At 45.4% G+C, this 23,960-nt stretch overlaps 2 protein-coding genes across 5 annotated transcripts in view; one reads left to right on the top strand and one right to left on the bottom strand.

Annotated features, from left to right (window-relative positions):
- WIPI1 (WD repeat domain, phosphoinositide interacting 1) overlaps positions 1-1,824 on the top strand; it is a 32,875-nt gene extending 31,051 nt beyond the window's left edge. Inside the window, exon 13 of the mRNA XM_081027524.1 lies at positions 1,291-1,824. Coding sequence (XP_080883650.1) covers positions 1,291-1,338 — 48 coding nt within the window. The 3' untranslated portion in view covers positions 1,339-1,824. The remainder of the gene's footprint in view (positions 1-1,290) is intronic.
- ARSG (arylsulfatase G) overlaps positions 1,736-23,960 on the bottom strand; it is a 95,894-nt gene continuing 73,669 nt past the window's right edge. For all 4 annotated transcript variants that reach the window (XM_081027515.1, XM_081027513.1, XM_081027514.1 and 1 more), the window contains 3 exons: positions 19,062-19,182; positions 14,845-14,935; positions 1,736-2,820 (listed from right to left, as the gene is read on the bottom strand). In XM_081027515.1, coding sequence (XP_080883641.1) covers positions 2,510-2,820; positions 14,845-14,935; positions 19,062-19,182 — 523 coding nt within the window. In that variant the 3' untranslated portion in view covers positions 1,736-2,509. The remainder of the gene's footprint in view (positions 2,821-14,844; positions 14,936-19,061; positions 19,183-23,960) is intronic.

Below are 23,960 nucleotides of genomic sequence, written 5' to 3'. Positions count from 1 at the left end.
CCAAAGAAGATGTATATACATGATAGGCACACTGTGTAGAGCATTTGTTTGGAGTAAAAAAGAAAAGGGGGGGAGGGGATGCTTAAGAACTAGTGCTAGAACCCGTCACGAGGCCTGTTCGCCTACACACTGCCGGGAAGCCAGTTGTCCTATCGCCTTCTGTAAGGGCCAAATGAGTGCAGGTTCGTTTAAGTTACATCAGGGACTTTTATTTATACACGAGGAAGGCTTCTTGTCAGTGAGTGTCAATCACTGAGCGAGTTTCCCTAGAACGGTTGTTCGACCCTAGAAGGTATCGGGCAGCCTGTGTGCAGAGCCGGTGGCAGGTGTCACAGAGGCCATCAGACCCCAGCCCTGTCCTCGAGCCTGCAGGTAGACAGTGAGGCGAGGCCGTGCTCCTGTGAGATACTGACACAGTAGCAGGTAGATTTCTCCATCTCCCCACACAAGGACCAGAGGCGTGAGTGCTACTGAGATGTTTTCTCAACATGGACCAACCATCTCAGTCACACCCTCACGGGCAATAATATTCACCAGGAGATGCCAGACAACTCCCTCTCTCTGCCTGTACTCTTCTATGCCTATTTGAAATATCTGTCCAGAGTTCCCTTCTCTCCCCACATTCCTTAAAAACTTCCGGAATTCTGAAAGGAGCTTGGCATCTCTGCTTGGTTCAAATCACTGCTGTAGACATGAATGTATGCTTGCCTAGACAATCTCACGAGGAGCTCCTGGGCCTTTGCCTTAAGAATATGGGTCATCACCAGTGGTCTTTTAAAATATATATATACTGACACTTCTCTGGATATGGTCACTCTTATCCCCTTGGGATTTACTTTGCTCTCAGGACCATGAAAGAAAGAGACTTGATCCTTTCTGGTACCTTAGAACGATGCAGCATTCGGAGGTGGGGGGGGCAGCATTTGTTTCAGTAACAAGCCAACCTTTACAAGTCTGCATGTTTTCTGACACTAGTCTCTTCCTCTTGTGAGCAAGAGTAAGGGGACTGGGACCAAGGGTATGTCCCAACTTTTAATATAATAGTGATTTAGCAGTCTGTGTTTACAAGATGAGCCTTTTTTAAAAATACACATACACATATTTTATAGTCAGTATCTTCTGAAACTGTGCCATCCTCCTCCACACCTGCATAAGATGGGTGAATTTCCATAGCCGTGTACGCCCGGCCTCCCCCTGCCAGCCCTCAAGGGCACAGATCTGTCAATCCCGCAGCCTGCCTGACAGCCTCTTCCTGGAGAGAGTAAGGCCATTCTGTTTTGATTTCGGTAGATAATGTTGTGCCGTGGAAGTCAGAAGGGCAAAACGAAGCAGTCATGATGAGCCGCGCACCTCAGAAATCAGGACACCCCCTGTCAGGTGTTTTTGGAGAAACAAGGAAGAATGGAGTGCGATTGTGGGCACAGAATGGGGGGCTGGAATCCCAGGTGCCTCCTGCTTAAGCCACAGGACGTGGTTCACTGCTCACCGAGCCCTCCTCAGCCCTGGCCGCCAGTGGGTGTGGGGGACACTGCACACGTCCCGCTATTTAAAATATATTACAGCCATGGCATCAATGCGAACTAACCATATTGGTCTGTAACCGGAATTTTATATTAAAAAGGGCATCCTTTTCAAATGTATGCTGTGTAAAAATGTACTTATAGGGAAATGTCTTCGAATTGTATTTCTTGTACATTTCATCTAGAGAGAGACTATTTTCGCCAGGCAAAGTATTGTTGCAGTGTTTGGAATGAATCATTTATTAACTTTGAGTCCCCTTTAGGACACTAATAATAAAATCATGGCAATGCATTTTGAGGCTCTAAAAATGTATTTCTTCATGGTTTTAGGAAGCAGGAAGAATGCCTTAACTCTAAAATACAGCTGTTTGACCTTCAAAGGGGGGTGGGTCGGGCCGTGACTTATCTGAGGGCTCTTCCGCCTGGAGACATCTGACTTGGTCTAGTCTCTAGCCATGCTACTCAAGCCAGACCCCCAGGAGTGTCCCAGAGGTGCACGATTTCAGCCCCACCCCAGACCTTCCGAGCCACAACCTGCCCTTTCACAAGATCCCAGCCGATCTATGTACACAGTGAAAGTGGAGAAGCCCTGCTCTACATACCAGCTGGGATGAATCTCTGCTAAAACATCCAGTGAAACTGGGTGCACTGAAAACAAACAAAAAACCTAAAATGGACTGAGCGCCTGCCTCAAGTGTCAGGTAACGCGCAAGGCACTTTCGTGTACTGCCTTACTGAATTCTCAAAATCAGCTTGCGCGTTAGGTGACGTAGTGGCCTAAGTTCCAAAGCTGGGGCTTGAACCTGGTCTGACTCCGAAGCAGGTGCGCTTCCCATCACAGCTCAGCACAGCTGTCCTCTCATGCCAGCATGCAGAACGGACAGTGGGGGACGCAAGGTGGGCTTCAAAACAACATTCTGAGACGTATTTGTAACACAAACATAACTAAAGAAGGTAAGACTGAAGTTGGGGTGTGCACTTGCCCCGTCTCATTTCCCGATGTTTCTGCTTGTTGAAATGTCGGTCTGGGAGGCGGTCTGGCAGCGGCAGGCAATTCGGTGGGGATTACAGCAGGGAGTTACCGAAGGGTCCCGAGTGTAGTCCGCTTGGGAGATGTTGTCGTGAGCAATGTCTTGAAGGACATCTGCGAGAGCCTCTCTGACCTTGGGCAGTACGCTCCGGTACTCGGCACTGCCTTGTTCTAGAGGCACAGCTTCTGCAGCGCCTTCTAGGTTAAATATAAGGGGAGGTTCGTGATGCTGCTCAGGGCCCACACTCCCATCACAGGCTTTGGCTCCACCTAGAGAGAGGGTGACAACACACACGCCATCAAACCCAGCTCTGCCCTGTGTTGGAAAGGAGAACTGCAGTGGATGGTAAATGATTCAAGCACACCGGGCCCTGACTATTCAGATGATGGCTCTTCCTGACAGAGAAAGTACCTGGAGAATCTATGTGCTATCCCAGGATATTCCTGTTGTCCAGAATGATCTCCTTGAAATTGACTTCAGAGCCAGTAGAACATTCAAATAGTTCTCCTCTCTGCCCCTTTGGGAGTAAATTTGATCTTTTTTTGAAAATTGATTTGAATAGCAAATATATTCAATCCAGTGAAATAGGTAGGAAGGCAAGGTGAGTCATTTCACTTTGAATTGAAGTTGACATTCTTGTATGAATTAAAGCCTGGCTATTAAGGCAGTCCCCAGAAAGGAGTGACAAATGTTTAGAGTGATGGCAGCATCCTCGGTTGGTAATGATTCAGATGGCTTTGTTGTTTGGCTTTGCATACAAAACAGTAGTCAAAGTATCTGACAGAAATGAATATAATATAAACAAAAGGAATTATGGCAGAGGACAGCCCTCCTTCCGAGTTCCTAAAGACCTTTGCCTCTGAGTCTCTCAGGAACCAAACATTAAGCCAGGAAGCAGAGCGTTTCTGGCACGGAGGTGTGAGAGAATTTTTTCCAGTGGCTCCTCATACCTTCTTATTAAAAAAACAGCTGTACGATCAAGATGGTCCGGCTGATGACTTCCTATCACACCCTTCACTACAAGAGGAGGGCATGATGCCAAAGTGCAATTCCATAAAAGCAGGTCTACAGGGGCTGAAGCCATGCGACCTGAGGATACAGCTTTCACTCTGGCCCCATCTGGACAGAAGTAAAATCTCAACTGCTGAGTGACAGAAAGGGTAAATCGCACAGCCTTGGGGCAGCCATCCTTAAGGGGTTTCCTCCTGGGATGGAGACTCAGGCTGTCCAGCAGAGTAAGAGTTAGTGCCTTGGCTGAGAGTTTGGGGTTCAGTTGAGCTCTTCTTCACAAGAAAGAGTGGTGACGCAAGCTTTGGCAGTCAACCAGTCCAGTGAAGGTTGGGACTGACACCTCTTGTAAAAATTAAAGACTTCCCCGTCAGGGAATAGTGGGGTAGCTCGCATAGAACTAACCCTCCTGTACATGACACTATACATTCTAGTCAACATATTTCAAAACACAGCAAATTGAAGGCACTGGAAAATAACCAACGCAGGCAGAAGCTGAAAGGGACTTGATCCTTGAAAGAAGAAAGCCACACTGGGTTGGATCTATGTTTAAAAGTGTTTTCCCCTGGGGAGATCCCCACCCCGCCACCCCCCGGTCTGTGCAGCACACAGAGCAGGACCGAAGGAGAAGGCTGTGGGCTCTTTGGCTTGAGGTGTCAAGGGACAGAGTTCAGGGCTGCAACAGATGAAAACTGGTGGGTGAAATCCTGGGAAGGAGGGGGCCAGAGAGGGGAAGCCTCAAAACTGCAAATAAACGCCCTTCAAATCCTCGACTGACCCTGTGCTGTGCATGTACAGGGGAGACAGGTTCTGCCGACAGCTCGAAGTCTGAATAGCTCAGCAGACATTTCTGTGCTACCCAGTGCAGGGAAGGTAGTGTTTAGAGTGTGAATACTATTGTTAGAAAGGCTTGATAAACACTTCCTATTTTCCACTGAAGTCCCAAAAGATTCCTGCTAGCGTGTTTCCCCAAAAATAAGGCCCAGCCGGACAATCAGCTCTAATGTGTCTTTTGGAGCAAAGATTAATATAAGACCTGGTCTTATTTTACTATAAGACCTGGTCTTATTTTACTATAAGACCGGGTATAACATAACATAACATAACATAACATAACATAACATAACATAACATAACATAACAAGTTAATACCAGGTCTTAGTTTACTATAAGTCCGGGGATATGATATGATATGATATGATATGATATGATATGATATGATATATGATATGATATGATATGATATGATTGATATGATATGATATGTTATGATATACCAGGTCTTGTATTAATTTTTGCTCCAAAAGATGCATTAGAGTTGATTGTCCAGCTAGGTCTTATTTTTGGGGAAACACGGTTGGAGTAAAGACCATGTCTCGGGACTAAGGCATTTACCTAAGATTAAGGACCAAATCTGAAAGAGCCAGTTCTAACAAAGTGCAAAAACCAATCTTCCACAAGTTTAAGGGAATTTGCTAATAATTAACTGCCTGCGAGAACAGAAAAATCAATACTCCTTGCATAACAGAAGTCAGAATCTCCACAATGTCCAATCTTTAAAAACTACTAAGTAGGAAAGTTCCAGTTTCTGGTTCAGCTGTAAGGAGCTTGGAAGTTGTCACTTCATGCTGACAAGTAAAAATCTGAACAAATTGAAAAAGCAACTCCTCTTCTTAGAGCTGTCAGAGAAGTGAGGTTACAGGACAAACCACTGCCCCCAAAACTTAAGACACAGACAGACAAATAGACCCACAATATTCTGGAGCATCGATACCCCTGAAAACCAGCAACGAGGAAGGGAAACTTCGACTGTAATTGATGAATTGCTGGAGGCTCAGTGCACACAAATCTGAGACTTAAAAACTCCATGGGGCCCAGTTATTTCTTAGATGGAAGTTCTAAGAAAGAATAAAAAAGAAATGCTACTGATCAAAAACAGAAATAAGATAAGAATGCCTTTGATGGCTCATTAGATTGGACATGGCTGAGGAAAAAGTCTCTGAGCTTGGGGATATTTCAAAAGAAGCTTCCAAAATTGAAAAAAAAGCAAAGAAAAAAAAAGACTCAAAAAAACAGAACAGAATATCCAACAATTGTGGGACAAATACAAAAAGTGTAACAAATGCATAATGGGAATACAAGAAGGAGAAGAAAGGAGCAAAAAAGAACGATACAAAATAAAAATATATGACTGAGATTTTCCCCAAACTAATGTCAGACACCAAACCACAGATCACAGAAGGTCAAAGAGAACATGACGCAGGATAAATGCCTGTGAAAGACAATGTCTAGTGAATGAAAAGACAAGCCATAGATTGGGAAAAAAATATTTGCAAAAGACATACCTGGTAAAGGACCATTATTCTAAATATACAAAGAACTCTTAAAATCAACAATAAGAATATGAACAACTCAATTACAAAGTCAGCAAAAGACCTGTACAGACATCTCACCAAAGCGGTTAGTTATACAGTTAGTAAAGAAGGCTATGAAATGGTGCTCAACATCACATGCCATTAGCTAACTACAAATTCAAACAACAGCGAGATACCACTACACACCGAGGAGAATGGCCAAAATTGAAAACACAAATAACATCAAATGCTGGCAAAGATATGGAGCAATAGGAACTGTCACTCACTGATAGTGGGACCCAAATGGCCCAGCCAATTTGGAAGACAGTTTGTGGTTTCCTACAAAACTAAACATACTCTTAACCTATGATCTAGCAATTGTACTCCTTGGTATTTACCCAAGTGAGTTAAAAATGTATGTCCACACAAAGACCTGCACGTGGATATTTATAGCGTAATTGTTAAAACAATTAACTCATAATTGTGAAAACTTGGAAGCAACCAAGATGTATGTCAGTGTGAATGGATAAATAAACTGTGGTACATCCACACAATGGAATATTATTTAGCACAAAAAACAATGTTATCAAGCCATGAAAAGACATTGAGAAACCATAAATGCTGCATTCATCAGGCTTTCATTAACAAAATACCATAGAAAACTACAGAACAATATCCCTTATGGATATAGATAGAAAAAACTTTAACAAATGCTAACGAACTGAATCCAGTAGAATATAAAAAAAATTATACACCATACCAAGTGGGATTTATCCCAGGGATGCAAGGTTGGTTCAACATACGAAAATCATTATAAAACGATGTATATTAATGGACCCTAAAAATGATCATCTCAACAGATGCAGAAAAAAAAACCATTTAACAAAACCCAACATCCCGTTATAAATACTCAACAAACTAGGAACAGAAAGGAACTTCCTCAACCTGACGTAATGTGCCTATGAAACCCCAAAGCTACCATCATACTTAGTGATGAAGACAGATCAGGAACTGACCCCGCTAAGATCAAGAACAAGATAAGAACGTCCACTCTCACCACTTCTATTCAACATTGCGCTGGAGGTTCTAACCAGAGAAATTAGACAAGAAGAAATAAAAGGCATCCAGATTGGGGAGGAAAAAAATAAAACTACCTCTACTTGTAGATAAAATGATTTTATACGTAGAAAAGCAAATGGACAAAACTTTCCAATTAAAAAGCAGAGATTGTCAAACTGGATGAAATAGCAAGAGTCTATGCTGTCTACTGTAGACTCATTCTAAATATAAAAGCAAATGAGTTCAAAGTACAAAGAAGAAAGCAGATATATCGTGCAAACAGTAGGCATAAGAAACTGGCGTAGCTACATTAATATCAAGCAAAATATATGAAGACATGTACTACCAAGATAAAGAGGGAATTTCATCAAGATGAAGAGTCCATTTTGAAGGAAGACAAAACTAAAGGGAAATAGAGACAAATCCACATCCTAAATGGATATTTTAACACTCCTCTCTCAATAATTGATAGAACAACTAGGCAAAAATTAGAAAGAACATAGATGATTTGAACAACTATCTACCACCTGCATCTAATTGACATTTATGGAACATTAATCACAAGAACTACAGAATAAACATTTGCTTCTCTTCCACATGGTATGGTCACCCAGACAGACCATATGGAAGGTCAGATAATGCCTCAGTAAATTTCAAAAGAGTGAACCTTCCAGAATAACTTTCTGACCACAATAAAATTAAGTTAAAAATTACAAAGATAACTAGAAAGGTCCCCAGATTTGGAAATGAAGCAATAGATTTCCAAATAACCTTGTCATTAAGGAAGAAATCAAAAGGGAAATTAGAAAATATTTCCAACTAAGTGATAATGAAGATAAAACACATCAGTATTTGTGAGATGCAGGAAAAAGTGCTTAAAGGGAAAGATGTAGCTATAAATGCTTACATTTGAATATAAGTTTAAAATTAATTATCTGTATGTCCACTTTAGGAAACTAGAATAAAGAGTAAGTTAAAACTCAAAATAAGTAAAAAAAGAAATAATAGAAATAAAAGTAGAAATCATGACAAACAAAACAATAAAGGAAATTAATTAGGCCAAAAGTTGGTTTGTTAAAAAGGTTCACTGAAAGGATAATGATGGAATATTATGAACAATTTTATGCCAATAAATGTGACAATTCAGATGAAATGGACAAATTACTTGAAAAACACAACTTATCAGAGCTGATACAAGAAGAAACACAAAATCTGAATAGCCTTATATCTATTAAAGAAATTAAATTTATAACCAAGAACTTTTCCATCACAAAACTTCCAGGTCAAACTGTTTCACAGGTGACTTCAATCAAATACAAAAGAAATACCGTGTTTCCCCGAAAATAAGACTGGGTCTTATATTAAGTTTTACTCCAAAAGACGCATTAGGGCTTATGTTCAGGGGCTGTCATCCTGAAAAATCATGCGAGGGCTTATTTTCTGGTTAGGTCTTACTTTCAGGAAAACACAGTAATACCAGTCTGATGCAGGCCTTTCCAGAAAATAGAGAAGGGAACACACCCCAACTTATTTTATGAAGTCAGTAAAACCGTGATACAGACATTACAAGAAAGGAAAATTAAGACCAAATCTTAGCAAATCGAATCCAACAATATATATTTTTGAAAGTCGCAATTAAGTGGAGTTTATCCAGGAAGGCAAAGTTGATTTAATATTTGAAAATCAGTGTAACTCACAGCATTAAGACGGTAGTTACACAGGTATATACAGTAATAAAAACTCATCAAATTGTACAGTTTAGATCTGTGCCTTTCACTGTGCATAAAGTTTGCCTTAATTACTTTAAAAGAATGAGGACAAACTGTAAGATACCTTAATCCTAGGCCACACACCAAAACAGACTGGTTGCCTTTTAAGGCCACTCCTAGTTCACAACCATGAAATCACATCCTCCGCATAGAAGAACACACATCTTTCTCTAATCTAATGTAGTAGATGTGTCAATTCAACTAGCTTATCCAAAACGAGTTTTAAGTAATTAGGATGCCAATCTTCAGGGAATACGGGGGGGGCGGGGGGGAATCACAGCGTGTCCCTGTTTCATCCTATTCAGCTTTCATCCCTTCCGTTGAAACTTCAGTCCTCCCTACCCTGACTCTCCTGGGAGTTTGGTGACTCCTCAGAACAGATGTCCCCTGGGTATTATAATTCCTGTCTGATTGGGATCATTTTAAACAGTTCTGTTACTTCACAGTAACATTTATGATTCCAATACTGCGGTGCCGAGCGCTTTCTGGCACGGTTATTACTTCTGAAATTAACTCAGCCTGGGGACACCATGCCTCTTAGATAATGTAATGTAAGGACTGTAATCTAGAAACTTTCCATCTGAAAGCGTAACAATTATCTAACTGGTTTGCGTTTTAGGGTTTGGAGAATCAAAGATGGTTGTGGCATTTTTAATATCCTCCAAGTTATGAACTCATAGAACTTGTTTTGTTTTTATGCCACATTTTGTTCAGGATCACTTATTTACACTCAGGGAAAATAATTTTTGTTGTGTATTATATAATTCTTTGGAAAGCTCTAACGTTAAGTAACTGAATCAAATTGGAATCCGCATCAGGTCCCAGATTTTGGTGGGTTTTGGGGGAGGTGTTTTTGTTTCTTTTTCACTAGTTAAAAAAAAAAAAAGTCAGAGTTTCTATTGGGTGCAAAATGCTGTGCCAAGCACTTCAAGACAACAAAGATTAAAGAGCTTACAGAACTGAGTTCAGAGCTTAAAACTAGTAGAGAAAAATAAAACATGTAGTTAAATGACGCATATATGGAAGGTGCCAAAAAAATGTATACACATTTTAAGAAAGGAAAAAACTGTATGAGAATTACACTGATGGTAACCACTTTGAGCACCATCTTGTTAATTGCAGAAATCAAACGTGACTTGTATTCACGGTATACAGTATTATAATTTTAATAGTTTTTTCCTTTATTAAAATGTGTATGCATTTTTTGGCACGCTCTGTCTGTGAGAAAATAGTGAGGATAGGGAATTTATAAAATGGATTCACTTTAACGAAGCTGCTAAAATTATTAACATTATGAAGGCTGAGACATGAAGAAACAATTTTATTCTTGTTCTAACTACCCTGGGAACTTAAACATTTTGAAATGTCCAGTATCTGCCTCAATATCTGGCCATACAACTGGACATATACCACACCTTCAGATAAACCTCTGATTACCCCTGCAAGGACTCACGTATATATCCACTGGACATCTAACTGACAACTCTCTTGGATGAATCCTAGGGCTAAGAATGCAGGGCTGATAATTCTGAAGAATGTACTTTCTACTATAAGAACTCTTTAACTTTTCTTTCTTCTCTGGAACACTTCTGTGTTTTTGCCTAGCTGTATTCCCAGTTTGCAAACTCTAAAACCCTTAAATAAATCTTTATCATTTATTCCTAACAAAATATTTTGAGTTCACTTGACATATGGCAGAATGCAATAAATATCAGACTTCTCCAAATCCTACACAGCTGGGAAGATGAGAGGGAGTTCTATGATCGAGGCTTTGATTTTAAGCCTTAAAAGCTGAAAGAGATTTTAATATGGAGGCTAAGGAAGAGGGCCCTTTTTGTTGGTGAAGAATAGAAAGGTAGAGGGACCCAGGCTGGAGGGAGTCTGAATTCATTTGGCAGCAAGAAGCCACTAGAAGATTTTGAGAACCATCCTGGTCCAGTATCACATTTCTAAAACACACATTTAAGAGTCACCAAGTGAACCCAGAAGCAGACTTCTGTCGGTTTGGTAAATAGACCTCTAAAGTTTATTTTCTGAAACAGTCTATTGTCAAGTAAATTATATTTTCAAATATCTCTAAGCTTCCATTTAATGTTCGGCCAAACTGGCATCTAAAGCACAACAATGAAATGTGGAGGAAAAAACAAAAACAACAACAACAACAAAAATAGGGCTTCTGGTCAAGATGGCAGAGTAGGTAAATGCTGTGCTTGCCTCCTCTCACCACCACATCAAAATTACAACTAAACTACAGAACAACCATCAATGAAAATCACCTAAAGTCTAGCTCAAACAAAGTCCTATAACTAAGGACATACAGAAGAAACCACATTGAGATGGGTAGGAGAGGCAAAGACATGAACAGGCCGGTCTCACACCCACATGTGGTGGTTAAAAATCAGGAAGGATATCTTGGTTGTGGAGGTCCCCCCAGAGGAGTGCGGGGTCCCAGCCCCACACCAAACTCCCCAGCTCAGTGTTCCAGTGCCGGGAACTTCTGGCTGTGAAAACTAGCAGAGATTCTGGTTGAGTGAGACAGAGGGTAGCTGGAAACCCAGGTTCTCCGCTTGAAAGGACCTGAGCATGGACTTACTCACTGATTGACTCACTCGCTCTGAGCTCCAGCACTGGGGCAGCAACACAAAAGGTGCCAGCGATGTACAGGGAGGAATTGAATTGTCTTGACTTGTCTGGCCTCAGGGCGAGGGTTGGAGGAGCAGATTTCTCCCAGATAGACGAGCAGGTACAAGCCATTGTTCTTTTGTTGAGCCTTCTCCCTCCCAGCAAGCAGATACAGGTGGGCGCCATATTGAGTCTCCATCAACCCAGCTAACACTCTTCACCCCGCCCTGGTGATTCTAACACGCCACTCCACCCAACTTGCAGGCCATTTCCAGTGGCTTTCCCATACAAATGACTTTCTTGGCTCAGCAGACTTTCCTAAAACCTCTCAAAGGTTCACGAACCCCAAATAAGCTGCATCTGACCTCGGTGTGCTCCATACCTCTAGCTAAGCAGCACTAAGCCCAGCGTTAGCACCAGCTGACCTCAGTTCGAAGCTTAACCTCTCCTAGGTACCTCCAAGCCCAGCACAAGTGGTAACCATCTGCAGATCATTTTGCAGCTCATACCAAGTGGCCCCAGGCAGGGCACAGGCAGCAGCTGACTTTGTAACTGCAACACAGCCCCTCTCAAGAAGTCCAAGAACAGGGTCCAGCTTCACGTCACTCCAGAGTACAACCTAACCACCTCAACAAAAGATACACCCAAAGAGCAGACTTGTTAAGCACCAGAGCCCTGCTAAAGCGAATCCTGCTCCATAGGGTCAGCCCCTGCACAACAGCTCCTCTGCTGTAGTCACAGCCAGTCCTTGAAACCAATCACCCTGAGGGTCAATCCCTTCCATTGATGTGCAAACATTAACCAAGGCTCAACTACAACAGAAGGGCACACAGAACCCATGCAAGGGACACCTCTGGAGCACCTGGCTCAGGTGACCAGGGAGACTGTGCCACAGGACACCTACTACATAAGGCCACTCTACTAAGACCAGGAAACACAGCAGCTCTAATACATAGAAACAAACACAGGGAGGCAGCCAAAATGGGGATACAAAGAAACAGGTCCCAAATGAACAAACATAACAAAGCTCCAGAGAAAGAACAAAATGGAGACAAGAAATCTACCAGATGCAGAGTTCAAAACACTGGTTATAAGGATGCTCAATGATCTCAGAGAGAATGTCAACAAAGAGACAGGAAACATAAACATGGAGATAGAAAACAAAAAAGAACCAGTCAGAAATCAATAATGCAATAACTGAAATAAAGGAATATTAGAAGGAATTAACAATAGATTAGAAGCAGAGGATTGAATCAGCGATTTAGAAGATCAGGTAGCAGAAAACACCCAATCAGCACAGCCAAAAGAAAAAAGAATCCAAAAAACTGAGGAGAGTTTAAGGGGCTTCGGGGTCAACCTCAAGCGTACCAACATTCGCATCACAGGGGTACCAGAAGAAGAAGAGAGTGAGCAAGGAATTGAAAACCTATTTGAAGAAATAATGATGGAAAACTTTCCTAACCTGGGGAAGGAAACAGAGCCCAGGAGGCACAGAGTCCCAAACAAGATGAACCCAAAGAGGCCCAGGCCAAGACTCATCATAATTAAAATGCCAAAGGTTAAGGACAGAGAATCTTAAAAGCAGGAAGAGAAAGCAGTTCGTTACCTATAAAGGAGCTCCCATAAGACTGAGCTGATTTCTCAACAGAAATTTTATAGGCCAGAGGGATTGGCACAAAATGTTCAAAGTGAAGAAAAGCAAAGTGATGACCTACAACCTCAATTACTCTACCCAACGAAGCTATCATTTAGAATCAAAGAACAGATAAAGAGCTTCCCAGACATAAAAAGCTAAAGGAATTCAATACCACCAAACCAGTATTACAAGAAATATTAAAGGGGCTTCTTTATGAGAAAAAAAAGATGAACAAATATGAATAATAAAACGGCAATAATTACATATCTGTCAACAATTACTTTAAATGTAAATGAATTAAATGCTCCAATCAAAAGACATAGAGTAACTGAATGGATAAGAAAACAAGACCCTTACATATGCTGCATACAAGAGATGCACTTCAGAACGAAAATACACACAGATTGAAAGTAGAAGGATAAAAAAAATATTTCATGAAAATGGAAACAAACAAACAAAAAAACCATCTGTGGTAGCAATACTTATACCAGATAAAACAGACTTTAAAACAAAGGCTATAACAAGAGACAAAAAAGGATCCAGTAACCCACTTCTGGATATTTATCCGAAGAAACCCAAAACACTGCTTCAAAGGGACATGCGCATCCATATGTTAACTGCAGTATTATTTACAATAGTCAAGGTATAGAGGCAACGTGGGTGCTCATCAATTGAAGAATGAATAAAGAAAAGGTGGCATATACGTAATGGAATATTCCTCAACCATAAAAAAGAATGAAATCGTGCTATCTGCCACAACATGGATGGACCTAGAGGGTATTGTGCTGAGTAGAATAAGTCAGACAGAGAAAGACAAATGCTGTATGATTCTACTTATATGTGGAACCTAAGAACAAAATAAACAAAACAGAAATGAACTCATAGATACTGAGAACATTCTGAGCATTGCCAGATGGGACGGGCGGTGGGGCAATGGGTGGAAAAGGGAAAGGGATTAAGAATTACAAATTGGCAATTACAAAATAGTCACAGGGAGATGAAGTACAGCACAAGGAATATAGTCAATAATATTGTAATAACTATGTATGGCGTCAGCTGGGTACTAGATTTATCAGGGTGATCTTTTCATAAGTTATATAAATGTCTAATCACTGTTGTACACCTGAAATTAACATTGTTATGTCAACTGTAATTTTTTGTTTAAAAAGGCCAAAATGGAGTCACTTTTGCTAAGCTATGTCTCCAATCCAAAACTCACTAACCTAACTGCAGTTTCAGCCTGTCCCAGGAGTGGAGTTTTAAACCAATCAGTCTGGAATTTCCTGATCAGTACTAGTAAGGTAATCTGAAGGATGAACACTCTCCCCAGCCATTCCTTTCCCCCAAAAGATGACTGCCTTAAAAAAAAAAATCCTTTCTTTTCTTTTGCTAATAACTTCCCTGCCATGCCCTTCTACCTGTAAAAACCTTCCATTTTGTACAACACCCACCTAGAGCCCTTCTAATTCCTGGATGGGATGCTGCCTGGTACGTGAATAAATTAATAAAGCCAATTAAATCTTCAAATTTACTCGGTTGAATTTTTTTTCTTTTAACAAATGAAACGCTTTTCAAGTGAAAACAAACTGTATAAATGTGCTGAACTAGCTCTAAGCTTGCTGGAAATTTAGGTGAACAGTAGGAAGACCTGTTTGCATATTGTGGGTGCAGAGGGCCTGTGCTGGGCCCTTGGGTGCTGGGAACTTCTTCTGGGCCCAGGGTTTGGGTGGGGCACTGTCAGGGATGCTGAGAGCTCCCAAAGGAGCGCTTCAGTGAGAGTCTAGGTGGGGCAGGGGCAGGGGCCATCCTCCAGGTGGGTGGGCCACACCCCACTCACTCACTCACCTGTGACATAGAAGGCCTTGTAATGCTCCAGACGGACAGTCTGTAGGGCTCCGTACTCTCCAGCTGCTCCACTGTTGGGGTGAAACAGCACCTGACAAAAAGGGTGGCAGGGCTTACTAATAAGAAAATCACACTAGATGCTCCCTGGAAAGCATTGCTTTCTCAGGGTTCCTCCTCTCCACCGTCCTCGCTATCCTCACTCCCCATCCCTACCCCTGCCCCCCACGCTGACAGACACAGGCCTGTGTTCCACACCAGCCCACTCCTGGGAACCTCTGTGAATTGGAGTGGGTTACAGCTCTGGTCAATACCAAGTATGTAATTTGGAGGGTCCAGTGCAACACAAGAATGAGAGAAAGCTTGCCCCCAAAGTGCAGAATTTCAAGACGGCCACAGCATGTGCAGTATAAACCATGCACAGGGTCCTTCTAAGTGTGGGGCCCTGAGTGACTGCACAGGTCACACGCCCAGGAGGCCGGCCCTGCCTGGGCCCCACCCCCTCAGGTTCAAGATGGCGCCTGGGAACCTGCATGTTTCAGATGCCAGGGGATTCTGACACTGGAGATCCTCGGCTGTCTTTGCAAAACGGCTTCTTCAGCACCCAGTCGATTTTATAAGTCTCACTTGAGCAAGGATGGCATAAGAAGGCATCCTGAGAGGACAGCTAGCTCAGTGTGATTTCTCCAGAACTGGGCACAGCCTAACCTCTGAATGGAGATGTCCTCATCTGACTCAATCCTACACCACTCAGACTGAGGGAATCCTTCCTCATCAGGTCACACACAGATAAAAGAATCGCCCTACAGAATGGAAACTCCTAATTCAGGGCTCCCAAAGGGCAGGATTTGGTAGAAAATAAGTGACCAGTGTCCTTGGTAGCGTGGTGGGTTTGGGCTGGAAGCGGGAGACCGCCCTGGTATGAATCATGACCAATATATATCACTGGAAAGGCGCTTTTGTGATTCAAAGTTTCCATGGGGCTAAAAAAAAAAAAAAATGAGAAACATCTGTTGTAGCTGTAAACAGCTGTTCCCCCCCACACACGTTTCCCAGCTCTGAGAGGATACTGCCGAGGGTGGGGCTCCTCCCACACCTGCCTCTTCCGTGCTCTCGTGACAACCTCTGCAGTTCCCCAGCCAGCGTGATGACAGCAGGCTCCTTCCAAACAGGAAAAAAAGTAGTAACTCAAAACCCTCACTTCTTCCAACCCTGCAGGAAGCCAAGCCTCTCACCGCAGGAGGCTGTTTTGTTTCCTTCTGGAGAAGGCAGGAAGTGGGAGACTTGGAAAACCTATTGTCAATTGATCTATGATGCACTCGGACATCCAGAGATGGGAGTCAAGGTCTGCTGGTTCAAATCATGGACATTATTTGAGTCTCGGTAACAGAACTTCCACAGTGTGGGCTGGGATATTTATTCAAGGTTACCAGAGGCAACTTCCACAATCCAAGAGGAAGCTAATTTGGGGATGGCTCACTCTCAGAAACGTGGATGGATTTTGGAGAACTTTTATACGCCTTTTTTTTTCACCCTTTGAGCAGCTCAGTGTGATGCTGGTGTTCTTATTTATATCAACATAGGAAGGAGCTTGGCAACGTTACCCATGAATCACAGCTGAAGACATTTCCTCTGCAGAGGGCGCCCAGTCCAAATTTCAGAGATAAAACTATCTTCAGAAAACATGTTGCACCTTCTTGGTTGCCTTGCTTACCTGTTCGTTTTGCTTTATTTTTTGTGTATTTAAGCATGACAGCATCACCTTACCTTAGGTCCCAGAAAGCATCCCCAGGAGGAGGCCCTACCACCCCATCAGGTGGGGTGCACCTGAAGTAGTCAGCCCTTCACCAGCCACTCTGGGTGGTGTCTTTCACCACTAGGGGCCTCCCTAAGAAAAGGGACTGGCGTTCCAGAGACTAAAATCCAGCTTCTGTTTGCTCAATGTAAGGCCTCCAGGGATGTGCCAAACATTTTATGACCCCCAGCAGCCCCAGACTGGCTTGCCCTGAGTAGTGGCGGAGCCATTAAGCAAGCCTTCCCTTTGCTGACCATTTTTGGAGTTGGTCACGGCCATCTGGGACTGAGATAGGACCTGACCAGTGGGGACACTATGACCTCCCACTTCCATCTGGGAGCCAGGCAAATACAATGTGGACATTTGGTGCCAGGCTGTTCATCCCCCCTCCCCAGCTCCCCTCTCCCTGCTGTGCTTGCCCTATTTGTCTGGACCTACCAAGGTCAGAAGCAAGACTCAGCAGATGCAAGAATATGCAGCATGGCATCAGCTACGACTGGCTTTGAACATCCCAGATACGACGTCCCTAGCTGTCGATGGAGTGGGTAGTGAGAAAACCATTCAGTACAAAAACCAATAGCCCACTAGTCTGCCTTTAATTAATCCACAAAGGGCCTGGGATGGTTGCCAAAATGTAAGTGCCTCTCGGTTTTGCTTCTGCTCTTCAACTTTCAGTTACTTCATTTGCAAAATAGGAAGAACCCAATTGCTGAGACATATTTGCATATTGTGTTGAGATGACTAGGAGTTACTTTCGGCTTCCTGAAACTGGAATGGTTTTCTTCCAAACCAACCCATATTAGAATCCTTGTAAGTCCAAGACATATCTAAGGGTGAACACAATTAAATTTTGTTGATTTAAAAAATACACGTGTATACATGTATGTATGTGTGTATGCACATATGTAGATGTATGTATATCTATCTAATCATGCATATTTTTACCTCCTGGCCTTCCTAAATTTGAGATGATTTCCTCTCATCTTGTCAGTGGCTGACCAGAAAAAGACCAAGGCCAAATTCAGAGCCAACCACTACCAACGTTGCCCTCAAACTCCGAATAAGCTTATAGCAAGCGTCTTCAGTAACACTGCAGGCATCTAGTGCTCCAGGTGGCAGGTGTGGCCCATAGGGGCCTGCACCCTGTGCCTTTACTCTTGAAGATCAGCAGCAGCAGCTTCCTGCAAGCAGTAAATTGTGGCCGTTTCCATCTGGGCTGTGGGGTGTACTTAGGGAGAAAATACGCCCAACTCCAGCTGCATTATAAGTCACCACGAAAACCCCCAATGGTGCTGTGGCTTGTATCTGGTCCTCCTACCTGATTCCTGGGCCCCATCTCAATGGGCACTAGACCCATAACTGTCAGGCCCCACGGATGGGGCCTCTGTGAATCTGCAGACTTAAGAAAGCGAGGGCTCTCCTCTCTGAGAACGGAAGTTAGTGCAAAGGCACTGGCTTGCACAGGCCACCGACAACGCCAAGGAGACCACAGTCCTTGAAGCACTTCCTGATGACCCCAATTATTCTGTCAGTAGCCATGGTGATAAACACTCAGGAGCACCTCTCCACTGACGTCCTCAGTAGCCCCCAGGGTCACATACTGCAAACTTCCAGCCTGAAGGCGGAAACCATCTTCCTGCTTTGCTGCTGCTCAGGCATAGGGCTCAGCCTGGCACAGCTCTAGAGGGTCAGCTATTCCGGGGATACTCCACGCACCATCTGACAACCCCCAGAAACTAAAGCATGTCCACAGAAGCAGCGATGGCCCCCTCAGGTGCAGTGTGCCGGCTCGCTGGGGCCGGCTGCGTGGGGAGGACAGTTTCAGGAACCACCACAGTCCGTGGGAGCAGCATGTGAGTCACTCCCATGTAACCATCAGTAAGGACATAAATAGACTTTTTGATGTGTGGGTCCCTCACACATCAGGGCCGCCTTACAAAGTAGCCTCCTTCCCTCCTCCCACTTCCTCCTTTTGGTGAAAGGAAGACACACGGAAATGACAGGGAAAGGCCACGAGGCCTAACATTTCCTGGCTGTGCTTCAGAGCACCTGAAGAGGGGACACTGGGGTTCTGGGAAGCAAAGTCCAAAGCTAGTGGGGGGCTACAGAACCTCCGGGTGGGCCCTCCAGGCGTCGGGGGGCTGTCCCTGCTGTCCAAGGGTCTGCACCCACCTTCAGCCAAACTGTTTACACATAAATCTGGATGGACACACTGGGTTGATTATACGGGAAGAGGAGAAAGGGAGTGGAAAGAGGTTCATCTCCGAGGAGTCACCCTCGGAGTTTCTTCAACCAGATCTGACGTGGCCACTTGCATGCATCTTCTGAGCGTGGCTCTGTTTGCACAAAGATGGCCAGGCCAGGTGAGAGGTGGCAGGCCAACCTCCTCGAGAGCCCAGCTGGGGCACATACCTCCTCTACTTACCCTGTGTCCAGTCTGCGATCCACCAAATAGCACCTCAGAGGCATCCAGACCATCAAAGTGTCGGCCTGGGGGCAGGCTGGCCCCGGCCAGGGCTACCACAGTGGGGAAGATGTCCAGCACGCTGCAGGAAGAGTAAGACAGCCTTGGCTCCAACTAGTCCCGGACTCTCTCCTGGCCATGCTGTGGTCAAGACCCCACCCAGCCAGTCCAAACCCAGCACCGACAGCCTCCCGCATGGCCCGCCCCCTCCACCTGCCTGTCCTTCCTTCAGTTTCCACCTGGATTTCCACTCCTACAATGGGCAGAATGGCCTGGCGGTTGCGCCCAGGCTCTGCAGCCAGGTGTTGCTTGGGTGAAAATCCCAGTGCTGCCACCCTATCTAGTTCCGAGTGCTTCAGTTTTCTGCTCTTTAAAGGGGGCGTAGTAATAAGTGTCCAGCTCGTAAGCTGGCAGTGTGGATGGGGCACACAGGTAAGGCATAGAGAAGAAGCTGGCACTCGGAAAATGTTCATTGCATGTGTATGTTACAATTATGGTCAGGGACACCCCTGAGGACCTGAGATCTCAGCGGTTCTACCTGTCACCGGCAACTAGGCCACTCGCTGAGAGGGAACAGTGTGCGGCAGGTATCTGCGAGAGAACACGTACTTCATTTCTCCTTCCCTGGGTCTCTGTGTCCCAAATATCTAGTCTTTGTTTAGAATGTCATAACGTGGGAAACATTCACCCCCTTTACTTTAGCTCTGTTTCTCCCCTATCACAGAATAGTAAATGTTTACGACAGAAAAAAAAAACAGCACATCCAGAAATATAAAGGAGAAAACAAGGCACAAACAGTGCACCACCCAAAGGCAGCCACTGTTAACATTTTGGTGGGTTTTGTTCATGTGATTTTTTTTTTTTTTAAGTCACGCGGTACCATTTTACTGTACATCTCCCTCCAGCCTGCTGTGCTCCATCGGAAACAACTCTGCTGCAAGAACCAACCAGATGCCTTTTCAACAGAGCTGTTTATCTGAGGGCCAGGCCAACGGAGAGTCGGTGGGACTTGACAGAACTAGGAGAGCAGGGCCATTGTGAGGTTGGACTTCCCCAGGAAAGAGGCCCCGGTGCGCCTGAAGCTAGGCACAGCAGCAAACTTCAGACTCACTCATGTGGGCCTGAAGGGCCAGACCTTCCCCCCTGGGGGTCTGGGGAGGAGTGCTCTGCCCTCCAAGAGGCGTTGCAGGTGAGACCTTCCATGCAAGTCCCCCCTGTGCTAGCCCCCTTCTCCTCTCCAGGGCTCTGCCTACAACCCCAGGCAGAATCTCTCCTTTGACTCTGGTACAGAGTGTTTCTGGGTTGCCTTCAGCTTTCACAGTCCACGTAGCTGGTGGCTTATCTCTTGAGATACATGCTCGAGGAGCTGGCACCCCACGCTAATGCCACACCAAGGAGAGCAGAGTAAGCACTTGCAGAAACCTGTCTGGAGTCCAAGGTTTCCGCCACAAATTGGCCAGCACAGAGGACTGCAATGTAGCGGGAAAAGGCCATGGGGATGGGAGGCTGTTTGTCTGAGCTTTCCCTCATTTGCGCCCCTACGAGAGTTCTGTGTCACAGATGGGTCAAATCAGTGAGTAAGAAAAACAGATCTGCGTTAGATCTTGGAATGCATGGTACACTGTCTTTTTTTTCCATCTTACTCCCCCCCCCCCCGCCATGATGACGCTTAACATCCTAATTATATAGCACTAAGTCTAAAGTTCTCGGAACCCTAGTGCCTCAGAATTTACTGGGAACCTCAGAGGAACCTAATCCACCCAGCGCACAAAGAAAACCTCTGGCCCACGAGAAAAGCGTCAGTGTCTCCAGTGACTTGCCAATCCCAGCTGACTGGCAAGCTCAGGCTGTCAAAAATATTTCCTCATGTAATAGAGGAAGCCAAGCCCCTGAGGTTCCCCTGGGAAGGGGGAGATCCTCCAGGCACACAGTCCCAAGGCCACCCCAGGGCTGGCCCCCAGCCTAGGCGTGAACTTGGAGAAACCATCAGCTCTATGAAAGCTACCAAAGGGATCCCAGCTGCTCCAAACCTCAAATCTCACCTAAGAAATTGGTCCTGGAAGTCTCAAGACCTTGGAGGAAGAGACGGGGGGGGGGGGGGGGGGGGCGGGGAAGGCCCCAAAGCTACCATTTTAAGTTTCTGGATTTCGTTGTGATACTTGAAATGGGGCTTTGGGCAAGGCTACCTTCTGACTTTCCTGGGGCCACGGGTCCCTTCCTCTATACAAAATATCAAAAATTACATTTCACAACTATGTGGACATCAAGATGAATACATAAAGAGTCTACCTCAAACCATTTCGCTCAGCCTGACAGTTCTTTCTTTCCTTTTCTTCTGGTTTAAAAAAAGAATAAAAATGTCATGTGCTCCTCCGTCCCCTGGGCCCTGGCACTGCAAGTGTGTCCTAGGCCTGACGAAGACGTTGGCCGTGACATTAGAAGGGAAGAACCCCCAATTTCATGGCCTCTTGGGGATGAGCAGGGCAGCCCCGACCCTGCCCCCGGAAGGAGAGGCGGAGGGTGTTCTCTGCGCCACCACATAAACAGCTGCTGTCAGAGAGGTAAGGGAACACCTTTGCTGCTACCCGTGTAAAAATACAGTATTCCTTTTTTCTTACGATGGCTTCGGCCAGCCCAAGGCACTGAAGGTTACCCAGAGGCAGTGTGCCGCTTAGTGTTCTTATCCAAGGAGCTGCCCAGGAACGTGGGTGTGCAAACGGGGTGAAGGCCACAGGGACGGGGGAGGCCCTGCCCCCAGCAGGCAGGCAGGGATCTGAAGGGCTGCAGCAGGCGGGCTCCAAGCAGAACCACCTGGACCTCAGGCCCCGTGCCTGTGCTGATGGGAACCGAGGTGCAGTCCTGGGCTGTCCTGGGGCAGAGTGCGTCCTAGGGCAAAGGGGGCGGGCGTGAAGGGAGGGGCTTTCCTAGAAGCTGGACACATTATATCTGGGAACAAAGGCGGATGTGATCTGAAAACGGGAAGTGAGAAGGGCAAGGGGGTTCCATGGGGAAGGACTGGGGGTGCATGGGACTGGACATGGCGGGGAAGGGGGAGAGTTCTGTCCTCAGTCTGGAGGGAGGACGGGGAGAGCAGAACTTCCTCCAGACCATGGAAGAGTGGGAAGTGTCCCCAGGATAGGGGAGCATTTCTTTTTTGGTGTTTAGTTGTATGTTTCTTCCTGCGTGCCCACCCCTCCTGGCCCAAGACCTGCTGGGAGGCTTGAGGGGCTGCAGTTTCCCCCAAAGCATCAGCAGAGCCCAACAGCACAGCGTGCACGTCCCTTACAGAGCCCAGCGTGGGGCTGAGACCACCTTCCCATCTCCCCCTGCTGCTGCCCACTGCCAGATACAGGAAATGTGTGTGTGTGGGAGGGGGGGACTTGGAAAGGGGACCTGTGACTAGACCCTGCCCAGGGTGACACCTAAACCACAGGACACTGATGTGAATAGCTTCTCCTTGTAGCTACTTCTGGGACACGTTTCTGTGGCTCAAGACAGTACTGAACCAGTCGAATCCTCTTCCACATATGACTGCCTTTCGGATATGGAAAGAGAGCCAAGAGGTTCCCCAGGGGACCACCCACTCTCCTGGCTACACAGCAGCGTTAGCTCTTTCTCAGATGAGATTGTTTCAAGTCCGTCATACCATTCTGGTCACCTTGGACTTGCTCCCGTCATCTCTGAAAGAGATGAACAGAGAGGGGGCTCCCAGCTCGGATACACAGCAGAACCTTCATCTTTTTATTCATGGCTAAGAGAAACCACATGAAGGTCTGGTTCCCAACCAGCATGGGCTGGTCGTCCAGGGCACACGAGGAGCTGCCTGGAGACATTTTGGTTGTCACAACTGGGGGTGGGGGGTGCAGTGGGCATCCAGTGGGGAGAGTCCAGGGACGCTGCCAAACATCCTGCAGTGCATAGGGCAGCCCCTCACAACAGAGAACAATCCAGCCCCAAATGTCAACAGTGCTGAGGTTGAAACACCCTGCTTTCGAGTTTTAGGTTTAAACCACCACCAGGCCCTTTCACAGGTGCTGCCCCAGCCCTGCCCTCCCGCAGGGAAGTCAGCTCCCAAGATTTAGGAGCCTCTGTCTGACTGGCTCATTACTGAACGTCCAGGCCCTAGAGCAACTCCGACCCATGGCTGGACACAACCATTTGTCGAATAACTTCTGTAAGTTATTCTGTAGTTATGGCACGGGGCTTTGGGGACAGGGCATGCGCAAGAGCTTTCTTTGATCTCATTACCTCAAATGGGCACAGCCCCAAACGTGAATACTGGTTATCTCTAAAAGGGAACCGATGGGATTAGTGTGGACGACCCCCACCCCCCACTTTTTAATGTTCTGCCATTCATGTAAGTACTTATATCCACCCATCTTTTCTTGGATGCCCACAGTTCCTCAGGGACTCTGGCCTTAGCTCTGGGTGGCTTAAGGGAGTTATCGCTGATCTGGAAAAAAGACCTACAACCTCTGAGGAATGAAGTTCTAGAATAGTGATAAGCACTCTGGGAGGAAGTGCTGGGCTCCCACACGCCTGAAGTGCCAGCATCAGTTTCCGGAAAATAGACCCTGAGGCTATTATTCTCCATGGGGCTGACCCAGAGGGACTCATGGAAAAGCCAGCAGATACACGGTGGCCTGTCCTGGCAGTAAGGATCTTCCACCCAAGTTTGCTTTCCACGGATTCACATGGGGGAAGAGCAACAGGGTGAATTCCATGGAGACAAACCATCCTGCTAAATTCGAGACTAATTTAACACCAAAAAAATATGAGTGCTGGTTTGGTGCATTGTTCTTGTCCTGGTAAAAATTCCAAGGGCCCTCCATCAAATGCTTCTTTACACCAAGACTCACT

This window comes from Rhinolophus hipposideros (assembly GCF_964194185.1).
Source record: "Rhinolophus hipposideros genome assembly, chromosome: 20".
Taxonomy (NCBI): domain Eukaryota; kingdom Metazoa; phylum Chordata; class Mammalia; order Chiroptera; family Rhinolophidae; genus Rhinolophus; species Rhinolophus hipposideros.
The sequence above is the reverse complement of the archived record's forward strand: the minus strand, read 5'-3'. Positions and strand labels throughout refer to the sequence as shown.